The 21,037-nt window shown below is 38.2% G+C and overlaps 2 protein-coding genes across 8 annotated transcripts in view; one reads left to right on the forward strand and one right to left on the reverse strand.

The window, feature by feature from the left end:
- pam (peptidylglycine alpha-amidating monooxygenase) overlaps positions 1-10,325 on the reverse strand; it is a 104,880-nt gene extending 94,555 nt beyond the window's left edge. For all 3 annotated transcript variants that reach the window (XM_044174832.1, XM_044174831.1, XM_044174833.1), the window contains exon 1: positions 10,110-10,325. The gene's annotated coding sequence lies outside the window, so the exon portion shown is untranslated. The remainder of the gene's footprint in view (positions 1-10,109) is intronic.
- A 32-nt stretch (positions 10,326-10,357) lies between these two features.
- The window catches only part of pomk (protein O-mannose kinase), a 12,274-nt gene continuing 1,594 nt past the window's right edge, over positions 10,358-21,037 (forward strand). The window contains exons 1-3 of one of the 5 annotated variants that reach the window (XM_044174843.1): positions 11,049-11,311; positions 12,220-12,248; positions 16,553-16,834. In XM_044174843.1, the coding sequence (XP_044030778.1) occupies positions 16,553-16,834 (282 nt within the window). In that variant the 5' untranslated portion in view covers positions 11,049-11,311; positions 12,220-12,248. Of the gene's footprint in view, positions 10,427-11,048; positions 12,249-16,552; positions 16,835-21,037 lie in introns of those variants that run through there. The other 4 variants (XM_044174838.1, XM_044174840.1, XM_044174841.1 and 1 more) reach the window with 4 other exon arrangements.

Raw genomic sequence — 21,037 nt, forward strand, 5'->3', positions numbered from 1 at the left:
TATCAAAGGGGTAATTAGGCCCATCTGATAGGGCTGTCAGACTGGGAACCACTGCTGTAAGCAACATTCACTGCCACTAAATGTCGCACTAAAGAACCAGCATCTCAGACCAAAACAAATGGTAGCTACAGCACAACAGACTCCATTAAGAAAAATGGTAATTTTACTTGGCAGAAAATTGTACACACTTTATTCAAACTGGGCAGAAACAAAAATTCCCAATTCACAATTCAAATTGACCTCTCTCTCACACACAGAAACACATACACAGTGCTAGATGTCCAAGATGAAGCGATGAAGACCTCCATTCAAACCATATGATCTTCCACATATTTCATACATTATTGTTATGATTCAACTTTTAAAGCCAGCAATTCAGTTTGGCGTCAGATTTTCAACAAACCTTAAAATATTCCACATTCTTCATACATTATTGGTATTATTCAACATGTATCATTCAACAGCAGCATTCACACCTGCAATTTCTTCAGATATTGCTTTTCTAGTTGAAATTCCTTATACATACAGCTCCTACCCAGAAGTTTGATAATGTTCTTATATCTGATACAGTGGTGTGAAAAAGTGTTTGCCCCCTTCCTGATTTCTTATTTTTTTGCATGTTTGTCACATTGAAATGTTTCAGATCATCAAACATATTTATTAGTCAAAGATAACACAAGTAAACACAAAATGCAGTTTTTAAATGAAGGTTGTTATTATTTAGGGAAAACAAAAACCAAACCTACTTGGCCCTGTGTGAAAAAGTGATTGCCCCCTAAACCTAATAACTGGTTGGGCCACCCTTAGCAGCAACAACTGCAATCAAGCGTTTGCGATAACTTGCAATGAGTCTTTTACAGCGCTGTGGAGGAATTTTGGCCCACTCATCTTTGCAGAATTGTTGTATTTCAGCCACATTGGAGGGTTTTCGAGCATGAACTGCCTTTTTAAGGTTATCCCACAGCATCTCAATAGGATTCAGATCATTAAAACATACTGTTAAAACATAACTTAACTGTGGTTTATCACACCTGAGTTCAATTTCTCTGGCCACACCCAGGCCTGATTACTGCTGTGGACTGACAAGACAAAAGTTGAACTTTTTGGAAGGTGTGTGTCCCATTACATCTGGCGTAAAAGTAACACCGCATTTCAAAAAAAGAACATCATACCAACAGTAAAATATGGTGGTTGGAGTGTGATGGTCTCGGGCTGTTATGCTGCTTCAGGACCTGGAAGACTTGCTGTGATAAATGGAACCATGAATTTTGCTGTCTACCAAAAACTCCTGAAGGAGAATGTCGGGCCACCTGTTCATGACCTCAAGCTGAAGCGAACTTTGGTTTTGCAGCAGGACATTGATCCAAAACACACCAGCAAGTCCACCTCTGAATGGCTGAAGAAGAACAAAATGAAGACTTTGGAGTGGCCTAGTCAAAGTCCTGACCTTAATCCTATTGAGATGCTGTGGCATGACCTTAAAAAAGGCAGTTCATGCTTGAAAACCCTCCAATGTGGTTGAATTACAACAATTCTGCAAAGATGAGTGGGCCAAAATTCCTCCACAGCGCTGTAAAAGACTCATTGCAAGTTATCGCAAACTCTTGATTGCAGTTGTTGCTGCTAAGGGTGGCCTAACCAGTTATTAGGTTTAGGGGGCAATCACTATTTCACACAGGGCCATGTAGGTTTGGATTTTGTTTTCCCTTAATAATAACAACCTTCATTTAAAAACTGAATTTTGTGTTTATTTGTGTTATCTTTGATGAATATTTAAATTTGTTTGATGATCTGAAACATTTAAGTGTGACAAACTAAATTAAGAAATCAGGAAGGGGGGAAAACAGTTTTTCACACCACTGTAACTTCTTTGCAATGGACATCATGTAAGGTGAGGTGTTCATAAACAATGCTTAATGCATTAACTCCACACTACCTTCCATTACAAACAGACATACGGCTCAGAAGGACCGGATGAAGAAAAGTATTGCGAGAGAACGCAAAATGTATTGCTAGGTAACGCAAAACATATTGCCATTCAAACTGGCCAAAATGGCAAGTATTTCACTACCATTAAATCAGGGTAAGAATAAATAGTGTTGTTTAGAGTTAAAGTGCAATGGCCAATCAGAAATCAGAAAGCTTTCTGATGGTCACATGCAGTGGATTTTTTTAAATAAACAGACATTTAAGTATAGCTAGACATTAGGACTGGTGTCTCATATGTGGTGTCTTGGTCTGTCCTGACTTGGAGTTATGAACCGGAGTTTTCTCAGGGACTCTGACAAAAATACAGGAGGCAAGCTATTATACGAGTGATTTGTAACAATTCCCACGTTCAGCGGCATTATCAGCATTGAATGCCAATTTTGGGTAAAGAACTAGTGCCTGGTGGGATGATTTTGTTAATGAAGTTGTGGTTCCTGAGGAATGGCAAGAAAATATTCGATTGTCCAGATGTGGAAGGAGAAACAACAAAAACTAGCATGCATGGATGTTTTCACAAAGGTATCCTGCACGTTGTATTACCTAAGTGACGAGAGAAGACTCCAGAAAACCGAGAACATTATTGTGTTTGGACTATCCCGACAAGTTGTTTCAGTCATCATCCGACAAGTCTGTAAGGCCATCACCATCTTCCTGGGTCCAGACTACATCAAAACACTGAGTACAGAGCCCTGAAGTGGAGGATCTTGTCGTCAACTTCTAGCAAACACATGGTAAAGCTATGCCACAATGCTAATCCACAAACTACATCAACAGAAATGGGAAATATTCTTTGAATGTACAAGGTTGTGACTACAAGTGCTGTTTCATGGACGTTGTTGTCTATAATGGATTTGTTTTAATGCATTAATGTTTAAACGTTTTCTAGTAGCTTAACTTAGCATGCTGTTAGTGTGTTCAGCCATTTTGCACATGTTATTTAGCATCAGCCCTCTGCTGTAAATCAAATACAATTCAAATGCAGTTTAAAGATTAGCCCAACAAAAAGAGTACATGTGTAACGTTATGTACAGTTGTATGCAAAAGTTTAGGAACCCCTGACAATTTCCATGATTTTCATTTATAAATATTTGGGTGTTTGGATCAGCAATTTCATTTTGATCTATCAAATAACTGAAGGACACAGTAATATTTCAGTAGTGAAATGAGATTTATTGGATTAACAGAAAATGTGCAATATGCATCAAAACGAAATTAGACAGGTGAATAAATTTGGGCACCCCAACAGAAAAATCACATCAATATTTAGTAGAGCCTCCTTTAGCAGAAATAACAGCCTCTAGACGCTTCCTATAGCCTGTAATGAGTGTCTGGATTCTGGATGAATGTATTTTGGACCATTCCTCCTTACAAAACATCTCCAGTTCAATTAGGTTTGATGGTTGCCGAGCATGGACAGCCCGCTTCAAATCACCCCACAGATGTTCAATGATATTCAGGTCTGGGGACTGGGATGGCCATTCCAGAACATTGTACTTGTTCCTCTGCATAAAGGCCAGAGTAGATTTTGAGCAGTGTTTTGGGTCGTTGTCTTGTTGAAATATCCAGCCCGGCGTAACTTCAACTTTGTGACTGATTCCTCAACATTATTCTCAAGAATCTGCTGATATTGAGTGGAATCCATGCGACCCTCAACTTTAACCAGATTCCCAGTACCGGCACTGGCCACACAACCCCACAGCATGATGGAACCTCCACCAAATTTTACTGTGGGTAGCAAGTGTTTTTCTTGGAACGTTGTGTTCTTTTGCCGCCATGCATAACGCCCCTTGTTATGACCAAATAACTCAATCTTTGTTTCATCAGTCCACAGCACCTTATTCCAAAATGAAGCTGGCTTGTCCAAATGTGTGTTTGCATACCTCAAGCGACTCCGTTTGTGGCGTGTGTGCAGAAAAGGCTTCTTTCGCATCACTCTCCCATACAGCTTCTCCTTGTGCAAAGTGCGCTGTATTGTTGAACGATGCACAGTGACACCATCTGCAGCAAGTTGATGTTGTAGGTCTTTGGAGGTGGTCTGTGGGCTGTTTTTGACCGTTCTCACCATCCTTCGCCTTTGCCTCTCCAATATTTTATGTGGCCTGCCACTTCTGGCCTTAACAAGAACTGTGCCTGTGGTCCTCCATTTCCTCATTATGTTCCTCACAGTGGACACTGACAGCTTATATTTCTGCAATAACTTTTTGTAGCCTCCCCCTAAACCATAATGTAGAATCTTTTTTTTCAGGTCATTTGAGAGTTGTTTTGAGGCCCCCATGTTGCCACTCTTCAGAGGAGAGTCAAAGAGAACAACAACTCATGATTGGATGCACCTGTCTATGAAGTTCAAGGCTTAATGAGCTCACCAAACCAATTGTGTGTTCCAATTAATCAGTGCTAAGTAGTTACAGGTATTCAAATCAACAAAATGACAAGGGTGCCCAAATTTATGCACCTGTCTAATTTCGTTTTGATGCATATTGCACATTTTCTGTTAATCCAATAAATCTCATTTCACTACTGAAATATTACTGTGTCCTTCAGTTATTTGATAGATCAAAATCAAATTGCTGATCCAAACACCCAAATATTTATAAATGAAAATCATGGAAATTGTCAGGGGTTCCTAAACTTTTGCATACAACTGTAGGCTATAAGCATCAGCTAATGTGAACTTGGAGTATGCATTGCGATATTGTGGAGTATTTGAGTTTGTACATTGACAGAATGGATGTTGTATTTTCTATATTTAGAAAAACACAAAAAGAGTTGAAAATACAATTATGGAAAAGAGCTAATTACAATGTTGTAATAAACATTGTAAATAGCATCCGGGGAAATTTTGTGAAGAGCAGACACATTTCCCTGCCTTATTATTTTGTCCTATTCCTGTTTACGCGTATGCCCTGTGCACGTGAATGGTCATGTGATGTGTGTTTTCAGGCATGTTAGTGTGGACGGAGATTACTTCTGAAATTGAGCTGAAACGCTTGTCTGGACGGAGATCGTTATCGTTTTTAAATGTTGTTTTTAAACAAAAACGTAGTAGTGTGGATGTAGCCTGAATAAACTCCAAACTGACTTCTTCCCCTCTCAAACAGTAAAGGTGACAATTTGGATACTTGCCAGACAAGACCAGAACTAGCCACCTGAAGGAAATACATGTCTTGTCATGCTAATGGTGCAACAGCAAAATTTAAAAGACAATAAACTGACTCTGTGGATTAGTTTAACTAAAGGGTCTTATCTGCCTCACGCACATATATGCAAACACACAAACTGTTTTTTCTGTCTGATGTGGTCTGAGATAAGGTTTGCCAAACACCAATCATAAAAGTTGAAAGTACATGTGAAAGTAAGTGAAAGAACTGTGCTATTCTTGCTTTGTAAACCAAGTCTGAATTAATGTGAATTAGTTATAAAACCAATCAGTAATCCAGCTAACATTAATCAAGCATGTTTCCTTGATGTGTAACCAAACTTTTATTTTGGTAGGACATGAAATGAGCAAGTTATGAATTCAGGGAGTTAACCTCATTTACCAGGTGACAACATTGCTACCTAAGTCTCTACAACCATCGCCATTATGAATTAGTGTTGTCAAAAATATCGATATTTTGATAAATATCGATACTGAAATATCTGAACGGTACCAATACTAATTTCCCGAAGTATCGATACTAGCTGCACTTTCACTTCTCTCCAAAGGCGCGTTGGCGACCACCACCACGCCGCGCTTTTCGCACTCGCCTCATTCGCTCTGGTTAGCAAAAGTGAAGTGAATGGAAAGATGGCGAGTGCAACGCCAGCGCGACCGGCTTTGGTTGATAAGGAACACAGCAGGAGTGCTATCTGGAAATATTTTGCATATGAGGCAAATGAACATGGAAAGCCGAAGGACACAAGCAAGCCAATATGCAAGAGATGCTACAGAACAGTGCTAACAAAAGGCGCTAACACCACTAATATAGCAAAGCACCTGAGAGACCGACACCCGGATCTGTATAAAGAATTTCTCGAGGTTGGTATTATTATTATACATTACTGACACATTTGACACAATCTGTATTGTTAAAAGCACTATATAAATAAAGGTGACTTGACGACTTCATGTCGATCCAGTGAGCACTGTTTTCGCGTGTGATGCACGCACGTTTGCGTTTAAATCTGTTCATCAAATAACGTTAATGTATTAACCAGCTTTTATGACCGATGAGCAATGCATTTGTTACAGTATATTTTAATCTTTGATAACAGTAGGTATTAGGTAATAAAAAGATAACGGATCATGTTAGCTCTGGTCCAATGAAAAAATATTAACAAATAGAACTTTGGATTTTAATTAGTACATGTATTAGTGAATGTTAGTTTAAATCAACTTTTAACTTTGATTAACAAATGTTTTGTAAGTATTTTTCATTGCTTATTCATGTTAACAAATATCTATTACCATTAACCTAAGTTCTTAGATTAGTTCATTCAGTTCATTTTAAAAGTGTGGTCAAAAACTGCAGCAACAGATTCCATTTAATTATTTTGTTTACTAATTTGATACTTGATGCATAAGATTGCACTGATTTTGTTTTTGCTTGAAGTTTAAGTATCTTTTATTGACATTGTGATTTGATTTTACTTGGAAATACAAAAGATTGCACTTTTTTTACTTGCACTTTATTGGTTTTTGAATGTAATGCAATCTGAGAGGCTTTTGAACAAGTGCACTACCTCAGGACAGTTTTGTTAATGTAAAATATATGTTCTAGACTTGTTATATTTAGCTTTAAATAAAAAAATAACCCCTTAATATTGTGGCAGTTTTTTTCTCCGTGGTATCGAAAATGGTATCGAATATCGATATTTTTCAAGGTATCGTATCGAAGTTAGAAATTCTAGTATTGTGACAACACTATTATGAATCTGTATAACATTGTAGCTATTATACTGTATTAAGCAAACTGTTTTGTTTAACCTTAAGCCACTTATTAGTAGTGTTAAAAATGTGTGTAAAGGTTAATGAAAAGTCTGAGATAACTGGTTGAATGATCTGCTTAAATAGTTGTTGGTTGAATAATTTTTCTCTTAATGTTTTGTAACCACTGTGCTATTTTTATGTCTCAAATCATGAATGTATGGCCATAGTGGTGTTTGAGTATGTAATATTTTGCACGTATTAATATTCACTAGTCTGAAAACATCAAGAGCCGTGCTAAAAATTTCTAACAAAGGAAAAGTCCTCCACATCCAAAACTCCTCCTCCTTTGGCAAACGGAACAGAACCACTTTCACTGACATAGCAGCCCCAGGCTGGCCCTCAGCCCTGAGTTGTTTTATTTTACCTTTTATTTTCTTAATACGTATTTCTTAAAGTTTTCTTTTCCTCGCCTAAAGTCTGTGCACAATTTAACCTTTTTCAAAGCAAGTTTTTTTGAATGCCCTTAGTATTAAACTGAAGAGTTGTTTCCTTTGTTTCCTTTTATATTTTCTAACTTTACCACTAAGCCTAGCGATTATTGCAACATTATTTCCTTTTAAACTTACTCAAGCCTAGCTGAAGAAGTTAGTGTAGCCAGAGATATTTTATTCGACAAGCCATATCACAGACTCTACAGAAGCTGCCCTGAGCTGCTGGAAGCCAGTCAACTTTGAAAGCAAAGCCCTTCTGAAAGACGCCTGGACAACGCCTGTGTTCTAACACAACAAAGGTTAGAACTTTGAATCCTGCATCACCCAGAGAACTGTGCCAGCAGCAACTTGGCCTGGACCTTCACCGTCTGCCCTGAAACAAGACGGCCAGGAGACCTCATCAGCTTGGTGACCAACCGCTTTCACAGCGTCACTTGCCCACTGGGCTCCTAAATCACAGAGTCTGAGCCACAGACAGACACACCTGCAAATTCCTCTGCACAGTGGATTCAACATTGCACACCATGTTGGAAAGCCAGCAAAAACACCTCATCTTTACCAGCACTTCAATACTGTAGGCTAAATCATGGTTTTGCTGTGATAAAGAGTTGATATACCGAATCAAATATATAAATTCCTATTTAGAGAAGTTAATTGCCCTAGCATTACGTTAGCATCTTGTAGTAGGTTTTATAATTAAAATCACTTACCTCACTATTGCCATTAAGATCAGGTTTGTTTCATCACTCAATATCTGCTTTTTCAGCTGTTGAATTTGTTATTTTCTTTATCATGTACCTTATTAACCCTTAATTTATTCAATTATTAGGTATTTAGCTATAAATAAATGTCCTCATTTAAAATCAGTAAGAAGTTGTCTGTGTGTTTTCTTTGAAGCAGAAGACAAGGTCAATCTTTCGAAAAGAATTTACCCCTTCTTAAGAGCTAGCTAGCTTTTATCTAATGTAGGGAAGCACACTTTTTGTAAAACTGTAGTGTTGATAATGTGAAAAATTCTTAGAGGAAAATGTGTTATGAGAGTACAACTTTTTAATAATTACTTTTTAATTTATTGAATTCCACCATATCAACGGACAGACCGGTTTTCCATGAATCGGAAGCAGTAACTTAACATACTTTTTTTCACCAAAAGTTTTGGAGGAGAAAAAAAAAGTTTTTTTTTCTTCTCCACATAAATCATAAAGCCATGAGTATAAAAAACAACTCTTTTCAATCGGTTGAGAAATGTAAACATTAGTGCTTTTTATCCAGAAAAACCGCATGTCCCCTATGTACTTGTATTTATCTACAGGCCAGTCTTGCCCAGTCCAATATGGCGGCGACATTGACATACGATCCAAAGGCCAATGCGGTGTCTACGTATATATGTCTATGGCTGTGCCTGCCAGTCTTTCACCTAATCGGCCTGGTAACTGGTCGTTAAACATCACACACATCTCCACAGCCGTCATACTACATATGCTCCTACATCAGTATTTATTCTCTTTCAATATATCTTCAATTCCTTTCAATTTTATTTATATAGCGCCAATTCATAACAGGTTTTGAGAGAGAAAGAAGGGGGGTGGGGGAGAGTGACCCACAATGCATATTCCACATAGAATTTTAAAATAGTAATAATGTACTGGTAATATTCATATTAATAAAGTAATAATGAACTGGAATTATTATACTGTGGCGCATGCCACAGTCAGTAACCGTCCATGAATTTTAATTTGTTAATTTTTAATTACTATTTGATTCTGACTGATCAATCATGAAATCCAACAGTCTGTAATCTGTGTTGCCATGGATGCCGCTCTGATTGTATACTGTAGATCTATGCGACTAATGTCTTTTAAGCAGAATGACGGAAACAGAAACAATGAAATCACTTCAGATTAATACAATTATTTCAGTTATTTTTCATTACCAATATTTTGTATATGACTGATTTCTTTACCTCAGAGTTGGTTTAAGTTGTTTAATGCTACAGTGCGTTAGTCTCGCAAAAAGGTAATTATTTAGTCATTAAATAAAAAAATGCTTGCAACTGCTGCCTTTTTGGATGATGAACTACAAATTGTCCGGGTGTTGCACTCCCTCGCAGAGGACTTCCGCCTTTTTCGTTCTGTCAACATCATGTTATAACTAACATTTAGAAAATTCAAGAAACATATGCATTTATATTCCATGCCTTAGTTAGGCTAATTATTTAAGGCCTACTCTTTTTTGTAAACATTGCACTACTGCATATTTGCATAAATTTTCCATGCCTTAGTTACTTGGCCTATTATTTAATTTTAATTTTGCACTATCATGTAGTGAGAGATTTAAGTCGTGCCAATAACGACGTTAAAGCTTACCCTCGAGTGTAATATTGCGATTATACAAGTTACCAACAAAATAAAACGATATAATCAAAATGTATTCATATTGTGGGGCAATTCGCTCTCAAATAAAAAACTTTTGCGAGTGTTATCGCCGTTTCCCTGGAAACACATGGGGTCTGTCTAATAACTGGAAAACAATTAGTCACGTCAGTGGAATCTTAAGAAATGAAACATAGTTTACTACTCCAGCAAGTAGGCAGACACTTAGTAACGACCAAAAGAGACGATTTATAGTCCCTGTTGAGTCAGCCAGCCAACTTGAGCTAATGCTTTCTAGAGATCGTTCACATGTATTTTTAAGCTAGCAGCGCCGTGTCACTGACTCACCAGCACAGCTGATGGAGGATGTCAAAGCGTAACATCAAGGCTGAACAATTTCCATGTGAGCCAAACATTTACAATAACTCCAGAGCGTAAAGTCCAAAAGTCAAAATTTACTGAAAAAAGATTTTCACTGGTCACAAAACTGCTTGCTCTCCAGTTTACCGCTAGCAAGGGAGGAACCTGGCGGAGTAATTTTTTTTTTTTTTTTTTTTTTTTTTTTTTTTTTTTTTTTTTTTTTTTTTTAGTGATGAGCACGGTGTGCCGTCATGCTGGTGGTGAGCTCAACAGTGACCGCCCACGTTTTAAATGGCGCCGGTTCCGTAAGTGAATTTCCAAATCATTCACTCCATTGACATTTCAGAAAATCCATATATAATAAGTTTTAAGCCTGGAACCAGGCCAACCAACTCCGAGATGAAGATTGTTTCTGAGCAAAACAAATTGGAAAATGTAAAAAAAAAGGCAAAGGTACAAGACTGTGTACATAATTATTTTAGAGAGTGAGTGAAGGAACTACGCATCCCATAAACCATTGCAAATGATACCTTTCCAACAACTTCCAACCTAACGATAGTAGCGTGCTTCTTCTTGAATTTAACCTTTGTCGTAATAGTGTATAAAACATAGCATAGCTGTTGTAAGTTGTAAATGTGTAAATCATTTTTTTTGTAAAAGGTCGTGGGTGGTAAACATTTCCATGCTAACAGCTAGCTCCACCAATCAGAGATGTTTCTGTAACACTTTAGGATTGTGGGTAGTGTAGTACTTCTCCGTGAAATCGCGAATAAAACGTGTTTTTCTTAAAACAAGGTTGATTTCATACAGACTTGTGGCTTCTACAGGACCATATACCATCGTTTCAAAATATCATAGTTCGTGGTAATTCTACCTTGTACAGTTACGACATTATAGCTAATAATCAAAATTCTCTATTCAGAATATGAATGGGATTTTCACTTCCGGAACTTCACTGTTATAGAGTATCTTTGGTTGAACTCGATTGCGCCCGTCAAAAGTACGTCCACTAAAAGTTTGCCACAACATTACGGAAAGGATCACTACAGAGATAGATCTTTTTGTTAAAGAGTAAGATCCTTTTTGTTTAACCAGAAACAGAAGTCTCGCTCAAGGAAAAGTCTCGCTCTGAAATCTCGAGGTTGGTGAGGTGAGTTGTTGCAGGAAGACGACTGTGGAAACGTGTGTCAGTAAGTCATCTTACTATTTAACAAAAAGGTCTATCTCTGTAGGGATCCTTTCCATAACGGCGTCGGACACTTAGAATTACAATTTGAGCCTTTCAGTGGCAAAATAAGCACGTTTAGTGAACGTACTTTTGACCGCGCAATTTCCCAAAGCCATTGCAGCCCGTTTCGCGGCTGTTGGTGTTTCGGTTTAATGAGGGACCCTGTTAAATGGCGGCTTTCAGCCGAATGCGTGTATGGTTGTCGTAGTTATGACAGCTGTTGAAAACAGGAAGAGAATACGTAGCTGTCCTCGTGAATGCCTCTTTGTACCTGTCACGTACTCAGTTGCGTTTTGAACGTTGTTTGTTGTTATGGAATATGTCAAAAACAGGAAGAGAGCTTGTTGTTGTTGTTCTTGTTCTTCTTTGATTTTACTGGCCGGCTACAAACCGACATTAAAGGTGCACGGAGTGTGTAACATGACTTAAACCAAAATCTAAAAAACAACGAGTAAAATGAGTAATAAAAACAATTATAAAGAATTTATATCATAGATATTAAACCGGTTTCTTTTACATATTTGAATAAAGCCCTTTGAACCTTTTAACTGTTTATGCCCAGTCTCTAACAGACCTTTGATGCTCTACTCCCTGCCCATCTCTATGGCAGAGTGCCCTTCACTCTTTCTCTTTCTACACTGAACTTCCTACATCCCATCAGTACATGTTCAACAGTTTCCTTGCAATTACAAGTCTCACATTTATCTGACACTGACTTTTTCATGGTATACAAGGTAGCATTGAGTCCTGTATGTCCTAATCTTAACCTAGAAAAGAGAACATCTTCTTTCTTACATTTACTTTGAGTATTTCTGACTGACCGATTTTTGGATTTTATAGTATTCTCTACCCTTAATGTCGTTATTCCAGACTTCCTGCCAAGATGTCATTATTCTCTGGTAAGTTAGACATTTTGCTTCTGATGTCCCAAAACAAATTTCCAAAATGTCGTTATCATTTTTGTTCAAGCATTTTTACCAAGGCTACCTGCAATCTCATTTCCTTCTATTTCAACATGTGCTGGTATCCAGCAGAAATTAACATCTATACCTACTTACTGTAGTTTTAATAAGACCATATAAACTTCAACCAAAAGATCCTCTCTGACTGTTTCTCCTGATTGTATACTTTGTATTGCAGCAGCAGAATATGAACATATCACTACTTTAATTTGTTTAACCTCCTCTACCCACTGAAGACTGATGATTACTGCTGTGTATACTGATAACCTGTTTCTGGTATCTAGCATTTCTTCATCATAGTCAGTATGATCACTTCCCCATAAACTATTGTGTGCATTGAAATCACCGCACCAAACTTCGTTTTGACTTTCCTCTCCCGGTATTTCCTCAAACACTGCTACTGTTAAAGTATGACATGGATTGTAATAATTAATTATTTTGTTTGAGCCTTGTGTTCTCTTTACCTCAATAACTGTGCATTCATGTCCACTTAAAGGATTTATTCTTCTGTATGTTAAATTATCTTTAATGAAAGTGAGACATCAACCCCCTTGTTTATTTGCTCTATCGTGTCTGACTGAATTGTATCCTGCCAATACAAAATCTCGATGTGGCCTCAGCCATGTTTCTTGAATGCATATTATATCTGGGTTGTCCTTTAAATCATTTATGACCTTTTTAAATTCCTGTCAATTTGCTATTTAACTTCTGCTATTCCAATGAAAGACTACTAGTTTAATCACTAGACACATCAGATATGAAAGGGTTCATCAATTTGTTTTACATTCTGTACTTGACATCCCAAGGTACTCTTTTGCTGCTTCCACAATTGTTTACATTCTCTCATTCCTGTCATTTTTGTTCTAATCCGATGTAAACCACTTTACATACGAATGCAACAAAGTTGACTTTATCCACTAATATGGTTCCCTCCTTTACCCTGCAGTTGTGTCGTCTCTGACATGTTCGTCTGTTTTCTGAACTTGGAGGATCATTACTGTTTTTCCTGGGTTATTCATAAGCTGCACTGTGATATCCTTCACAATTGCAACATTTAACCGGCACACTTTCCAAATGCATGATTACCTCCACATCTTGCACATCTTTCTTTTCCTTTGCACTGGCTGGCAGTATGACCCATTCTTTGACATTTAAAGCATCTTAATGCCGAAGGAATGAACTCTTACTACATAGCTGAAGAAGCCTAGCATAACTTTTCTTGGGAGGTTGTTTTCAAAGTCGATGGTTTCTGCTCTTTCTCCATTTATTTTAGTAGTAATACGTTTAGCATCAAGCACTTTGACTCCCCTGTATCTAGCAACTGAGCCAGGTTCATTGGTTTTTACTTTTTTACCATTCGGTGTATTCATTTTCAGAACAGCATTTTGTTGTTCTTGACTCACTGCATGAAAAGTATACACTTGTTATTCAAGTACTTTGTAAACTTAACTTTGACTACATCCTTTTCCAGAGCTTTAGCCACAGATGTGAGATAGAAATGCTCAACAAACACAATTCCAGTCATTGTTTTGGTTTTCAGCTCTCATCATAAAGAACATATTTCGGTTTCATACCCTAAACCCAACAGGAAATCAGCCATTTTGAATTTAACGTGCCATTTTTCACCATTTACAGGCTCCGTACTTTAACAAACTCCAAGAGAATTAATGGAATAGACATCAAATTTGGGCAGTGCAATCTAAAGACCTTTGCGACGCTTAATTGCAAAGCTTTTTAGGTTGCCTCAGATGGCGTTGCCGTGGCGATTCAGCAAAGTTTGGCGAATTTGAGTGATTATTATTATTATTATTATTATTATTATTATTATTATTATTTATATTGAACTGCTCCTAGAGAATTAATCTGATCAACTTCAAATTTGGGCAGTGTAATATAAAGACTGTTGTGATGCTAAATTGCAAAGCTTTTTATGTTTTCTCAAGCGGTGTTGCAGTTGCAATGCAGCAAATTCTGGGTTCCAAAATTAGTAATAGTCCTACCTGGTTCCAAAATTAGTAACAGTGCTACCTCAGCTCCACATCATCAGATCTTTTCCAAATTTCACATGCTTGATAAGAGTCCCGGGCTGAGGACATTTAAAGGCTAATATAGAGTTTTATTGTACAACAATTCTGGGAAGAAGTAATCACCAAACTATCCCTATTCCTTGACTGTAGCATTCCATTATCCCCTTCCATATGCATACTTGGTGATCTTGTGGCCCTAACTATTGCCAAGAAAATAATACTACTAAACTGGAAAAGTAAGAAACAAATCAACATCTCACAATGGTTGGATCTCCTAACATGACAGATATCAACAGAACCTCAGCTCTACAAAAAACCCAACTTGAACAGTTATATAAAATATATAAAACAATTCTCAGATCTATTCTGCTGCTAGTGAGCTATTGCCACAACACAAGGGAAAGAAAAAATTAATTTAAGCTGCAAGCAGTGTTGGAACAAGGTAGGACTTGTTCCAGAATTAGTAACAGTGCTACCTTGTTCCAAAATTAGTAACAGTGCTACCTCAGCTCCACATCATCAGATCTTTTCCAAATTTCACATGCTTGATAAGAGTCCTGGGCTGAGGACATTTAAAGGCTAATTTGGAGTTTTATTGTGTGATCTGCACTTGATACACAACAACACCGTGTATGATTAGTTCATGTTCTCTAGCGCCACATAGTGGACACAAGAAGTGATATTTAACTCGTTCGCACAGTGCCCGATGGTCTTGAAGAATCAGAGCAGTGTTAGGCCCGAGGCACGTGTCGAGGCAAGGGCCCGTTCAACACTGCTTGCAGCTTTAATACATTTTTTTCTTTCCTTTTGTGTTGTGGCATTAGCTCACTGGCAGCAGAATAGATCTGAGAATTGTTGATTATATTTTATTTAACTGTTCAAGTTGGGTTTTTTTGTAGAGCTGAGGTTCCGTTGATATCTGTTGTGGTTTGATAACGAGTGCAGATAGTGAAGGTGAGAGTGGACATCCTGGTCTGGTGCCTCTGTGGAGTGTGAAGTTGTGTGAGATTAGCTTGTTAGTCATGATTGCTGCCCTTGGCGTGTTGTAGAATATTTTGATCCAAGAACGGGCCCTGGAGGCAGTGTTGCCAGAATTGGGGGGTTTCCACCCGATTGGGCTTGAGTTCCAAGTTTCTTATGCAATATTATAAAATATCTGATGCTGACATTAATGAGGAACTTAACATCAAGCTGAAAAGCAGTGTTTCACTCCTGTTTGTGGTTGAATGTTTCAAGTCTGCCAACCCCACTGATGTCTATGATCAGAAGTGTGCTCTGTTGCATCTGTAACCACACCCAACAGTGATCACCATGTACTGGTGACACTAATGGCCGGGTTATGCTCGAAAAGAACTAATTTGTATGACATCTTGTCCGAACAGCCACTCTGGAAAATAGGTTGAAAAGCTGGTTGTCGTAGAGAGGGGAGAGATGCGATATCGTTTAAATATGGGGATAATGGTGCACATTTTCAGACAGTTTCTCCTGGAAAACATTCATAGTGTTCCACTTGGTTGTGCACTTGAAAAGTGCCAGAAATAGATGTATGAAGAATGAAAAAAGAGACCTTGAGGGAGAAGTTAAAACTCTGGCTCTTTTCTCCCCAGTTAGTTTTATTTACTGTCCTTTCAGAAATTTGATTTGCGTCTGTCCCAACTGTCAAACAAATACAAAAGACATTACAAAAACAATATTTTAGCTGCTGCTAAGTTGTTCTTTTAAAGACACAACACTATATTGTGTTATATATGACACATATATCCACTGAATGGAAATCTGTCATATTATAAAAATGCTCTTAATAGGACAACCTGTCACTGCAGGCATAACCAATTGTATCAAACCATGCATCATATTTTGTGTTGAAATTCTTTGGTAAATTTACCAGCTGAAAATCGTTGATAAATATACTGTATTTCATTTCAAAATCTTTTTAAAGATCATATTCTCAATATTGACACATTAATGACTTATTAAAGAGTAACTTAATATCCCCTGAAAATCCTGCTTTTGCTGACTTCCAGTGGTTTAACTTCTCACATTATTGCAGTGATGTACAGGTGTACTCCAGGACTCTGGGACATCATTGTTTGGTGTGGTTACATGTACAACAGAGCACGTGTCTGAGCACTGTTAAGGTAAGTTACTCTTTAATGTTTTGAGCTGTAGTTAGTATACTTATATTTTCCTCTCCCATCTTGGTTTCTATTTCAGATGCAGAGCACCATGGGTCGGAACAGTAGCAGAACTATCTCCCACAGTGTTCCAGTGGTGGTGGTGTGCCTTGCTGCTTTGCTCCTTAGCAATGCCTTGATCTACCTGTACCTGGACTCTGTGTATCAGACTGATGAACAGCTGGTGTCCTCCCGTGTAAGCTGTGTGCCTCGACATTTTAAAATGGCGACCATGAAAAACTGCACCCCCTGGCTCCAGTGTTCACAGATAAATGCTGAAGTGCGCAAGCTGAAGCTGATCGGCCAGGGAGCCGTTAAGAAGGTAGATGGTCTTTTACATTGTACATTAGCTAAAGAAACATAGCACCAACAGAAAGCCTCAAATCATGTAAATTCCCCTATCCTATTCTAATGCAGGATTTACCAGCCTGATCAACAAGGACTTCAGATGATATTCTAGTTTTACCTAGGGTGGGGGAAGAAAATCGATTCACATAAGAATCACAAATTTTTCTACGATTCTGAATCAATTTGCAGAATTGAAAAATCTATTTTATTGCATCATTAATAACATTATGTTGGCATACACTATAGTTATTTTGTAGTTCATCTTCAAAGACATCAAGCGCTTGGGCGTATTTCAGATGTAATAACTTAATAAGTAACTCTGAAACACAAAAGTGAAATATTTTGTTAAAACTTCTTACACCATCATCCAGAGACTGACATTAGCAAAGTGTAGCACCAAACTCCAGCACTAGTAAACGAGCTAGCTAACCATCACACACTGCGACTCTTTACAAAACTTAAGGCAACTCTGGTCCGGTGAAGAAAATAACTATGAAACACAAAATGGTCTGTTTCATGTCAAAAGCCCTGCTCCTGTAGAGAGTTGTGGATGACGATGGCGTTCCCTGGTAGTTGCGTTGCAGCAGAGAGGGTGTTTTCCACCACTGAAATCAAAACATTAATAAAAGCACAGCAGAGAACTCTGCTTTCTTTTTTCCCCTTCTTTTCCTCCCTCACTCCAGAACACAAAGACCAACTTCTGTTTTACAAAACACATTTAGCTAGTGATGTTTGTCAGTAAATTACATTTCATCTAAAAAGCACAACTTTCTCTGTTGGTCAGACAGTAACCTTCATCAAGACCAGTGATCTTAACTGCAGGGGGGTGGGGGAGGGGGAATCACAAATTCCACCTAGACTTTTAAAATAGTAATAATGTAATGGTAGTGGTAATATTAATAAAGTAATAATAATAGGAATGATAGTGATAGGAATAATAATGATAATTATAGTAATAAGACTAATAATAACAATTGTAGTAGCAGTTGTTGAGCTGGAAGGCAGGGGCATCAGGTGGCCCACAATCACAGATCCAGACTCAGCTCTGGAGGCAGAAATACCTGCTGAAAGCGACAGAAGGAGAGAGACGAGAAAGCACAAAACTACGGGAGAGAGAAGATGTAACATATGTTACATATGTTACATCTTCTCTCTCCTGCTACATGTTGAAATAAAATCTTCAAAATGCCATTGAAACAACAGTTATATGTAAGATAGACATCTAAAAATATTTGAAAATATATAAAGATTTTTTAGAGAAAGTGGTCTTGCAATTGAATAATTTCCTTAAAGCAATAGTTCAGGAGAAGTAACTTACAATTCTCTGCTGGTTGTCTGGCAAACTCACAGGCAAGTTGAGCCTTATTTTAATGGTGGAAGGTCAACAACCACAACACAAAGTGGTAGATCTTATGCACATACTGTGTCTGGGTGATTATTTTGTTGTTATTGATTTCAGTTTTTTTATTTAAATGTGACAATTCCATATAGATGTTCATTATATCTGTCTGTCTTGCTTCATTCAAAGTTTTTATCTTCAGAAAGTCTTATCTAAAAACAGGTTGTACGGTACATTTTGTTGTCGTATTGACTGAATTTAAGGGTCTGCCACAATTTTTCCAATTTTGTGAACAGTTATCACTTTAGATATTGTAAAGAATGCATGTTTGCATTTTGTCAATTTAATATTTGGTTGTTAGGTAAATACATAAAGGTTTTAATTGTGCAATTGTTTTAAAGCGCATTACTCCTGTCAATTTGTAAAGACTGTTTTTATTTTTGAAAATGTACAGGAAGTATAAATCAAGATTTACAAAGAAACACAGGCATAGCTCAATTCCATTGTGTTGTTTGTATATTGCAGCATTTCTGTATTTATATTGTCTTTTCTGCATTTGCACATTTGTATTGTTAAATGAGTGAACATGTTTTTTTCAATTAGCTTGTGTTTTCAAATTGTTTGGTAGTCTCAGCCAAAGTAGCGTGTTGCAAGACTGTATCTATTCCATACTTGGCACTCTATAGCACATGTTCATTTTTACAGGCTTTTCAAAAGAGATTTAAAACATTTGGGCCTCATGCAGGAACCACTCAAACAAACAGATTTGAAGTGCTATGTACCCGTGTCACCAATTTATTTCAAAATCTGTCTTAGGTACGAACGAAATACTCAAGTGTTCTAGACCTTCATACAAGTTATGTACATATATAAGTTTAGTACAACACAAATCTGACATTAGAGAAGATATTGGTACTTCATTGTTCATATGAAGTCAGGTATGTCTGTGGATAAACATGTCATTTACAACGGCATCACCCAAATGTGTTGATTAGCAGAACGAGACAAAAACGGACTGGAAGGCAAGTCCTTCTCCCCACAGCTGTCACGCCGTGCCCAATACCATACTCGGTCGCAGAGAATACAGAATATAGCATATGGTCAAAATGATCGAGCCCCCCTACAATGTTAACAGAATCAGTCAGAAAATCAGAAATACTTATTGATCCCTGAGAGGAAACTCTTTCGTTACAGCTGCTCACTATCACGTCAATGCGCACAGGAGTACTAATAGAATAGAATAGAAATAATAATATGTCCACAATGAGAAAATTATTTCTAGTAAGAAATAAGAGATGTGCAAATCAAAATATAATACACTATAATACAGCTTAGATAAATTAAGTACAAAAGTGGATATAAAGTATAAAAGCTAAAATAAGTGTTAAGTGCAAAAGTGGATTTACAGGTTAAGTATAGTACAATATAATACAATGTAATAATATAAGTAATAGTGTAATAATAAGTACTGTCAAGTTAAGTGTAGCAGATTAACCAGATTATTAGACGGTGGATATTGCACAGCAGTAATATAAGTATTTATAAATATCAATAAACAGGGAATATTTAACTGAAAACAGAGTATATTACAGAGGAATATTAAACAGAGAATATTGCACAATATTTATTGTATTATTAAGTATTGCAGTGATGTTAATGATCCTGTGTCCAGTTTAGTGACTTAGGGTCATATAGACTGACACTTAGAGGGAGGAGTTAAAGAGTTTGATGGCCACAGGGAGGAATGACTTCCTGTGGTGCATTTTTGGGGGATTAGTCTTTCGCTGAAGATACTCCTTTGTTTGACATTGTGAGACACTGTCCAAGATGGCATGTAGTTTGGACAGCATCCTCCTCTCTGACACCGGCGACAGAGTCCAGCTCCACCCCCACAATGTCACTGGCCTTACGGCTCACTTTGTTGAGCCTGTTAGCGTCCGCTACCCTCAACCTGCTGCCCCAGGATGCAACAGCATACTGGATAGCACTGGCCACCACAGGCCTCAGCCTCCTTAGAAAATAGAGCCAGTTCTGGCCCTTCCTGTAAAGAGCTTGAGTGTTCTTAGTCCAGTCCAGTTTATTGTCCATGTGTACTCACAGGTATTTGTAGTCCTCAACAATGTCCACACTGACCCCCTGGATGGAAACCGGGGTCATTGATGTCTTGGCCCTTCGTAGATTTACAACCAGCTCCATTGACTTTGTCGCATTGAGCTGCAGATGGTTCTGCTCACACCATGAGACAAAGTTCCCCACCACAGCCCTGTACTCAGTCTCATCACTTCTGAAGGTGGCAGGACTCTGTGTGGTAGCTGAAGTCTGTGGTGTATATGGTGAAGTGGAAGGGAGAGAGGACAGTCCCCTGAGGGGCCCCAGTGTTGCTGACCACGCTGTCCAACACACAGTGCTGCAGATGCACATGCTGTGGTCTGCCAGTCAGGTAGTTAACAATCCAGGACACGAGGGGGGACATCCATCTGCATTGTTGCCAGCTTTTCACCCAGCAGTGCTGACCGGATGGTGTAGAAAGCACTGGAGAAGTCAAAAAACACGATCCTCACCGTGCTTGCCGGCTTGTCCAGGTGGGTGTAGATGCAGTTCAGCAGGAAGATGATGGCATCCTCTACTCCCAGCTGGGGCTGGTAGGTGAACTGGAGGGGGTCCAGGAGGGGTCTGACCATGGGCCGCAGCTGTTCCAGCACCAGTCTCTCCAGGGTCTTCATTATGTGGGAGGTCAGTGCCACCGGTCTGTAGTCCTTGGAGCCCCTGGGACGCGGCGTCTCCGGCACAGAAACGAGGCAAGATGTCTTCCACAGAACAGGGACCCTTTGAAGACTC

This window comes from Siniperca chuatsi, linkage group LG18 (assembly GCF_020085105.1).
Source record: "Siniperca chuatsi isolate FFG_IHB_CAS linkage group LG18, ASM2008510v1, whole genome shotgun sequence".
Classification (NCBI taxonomy): Eukaryota; Metazoa; Chordata; class Actinopteri; order Centrarchiformes; family Sinipercidae; genus Siniperca; species Siniperca chuatsi.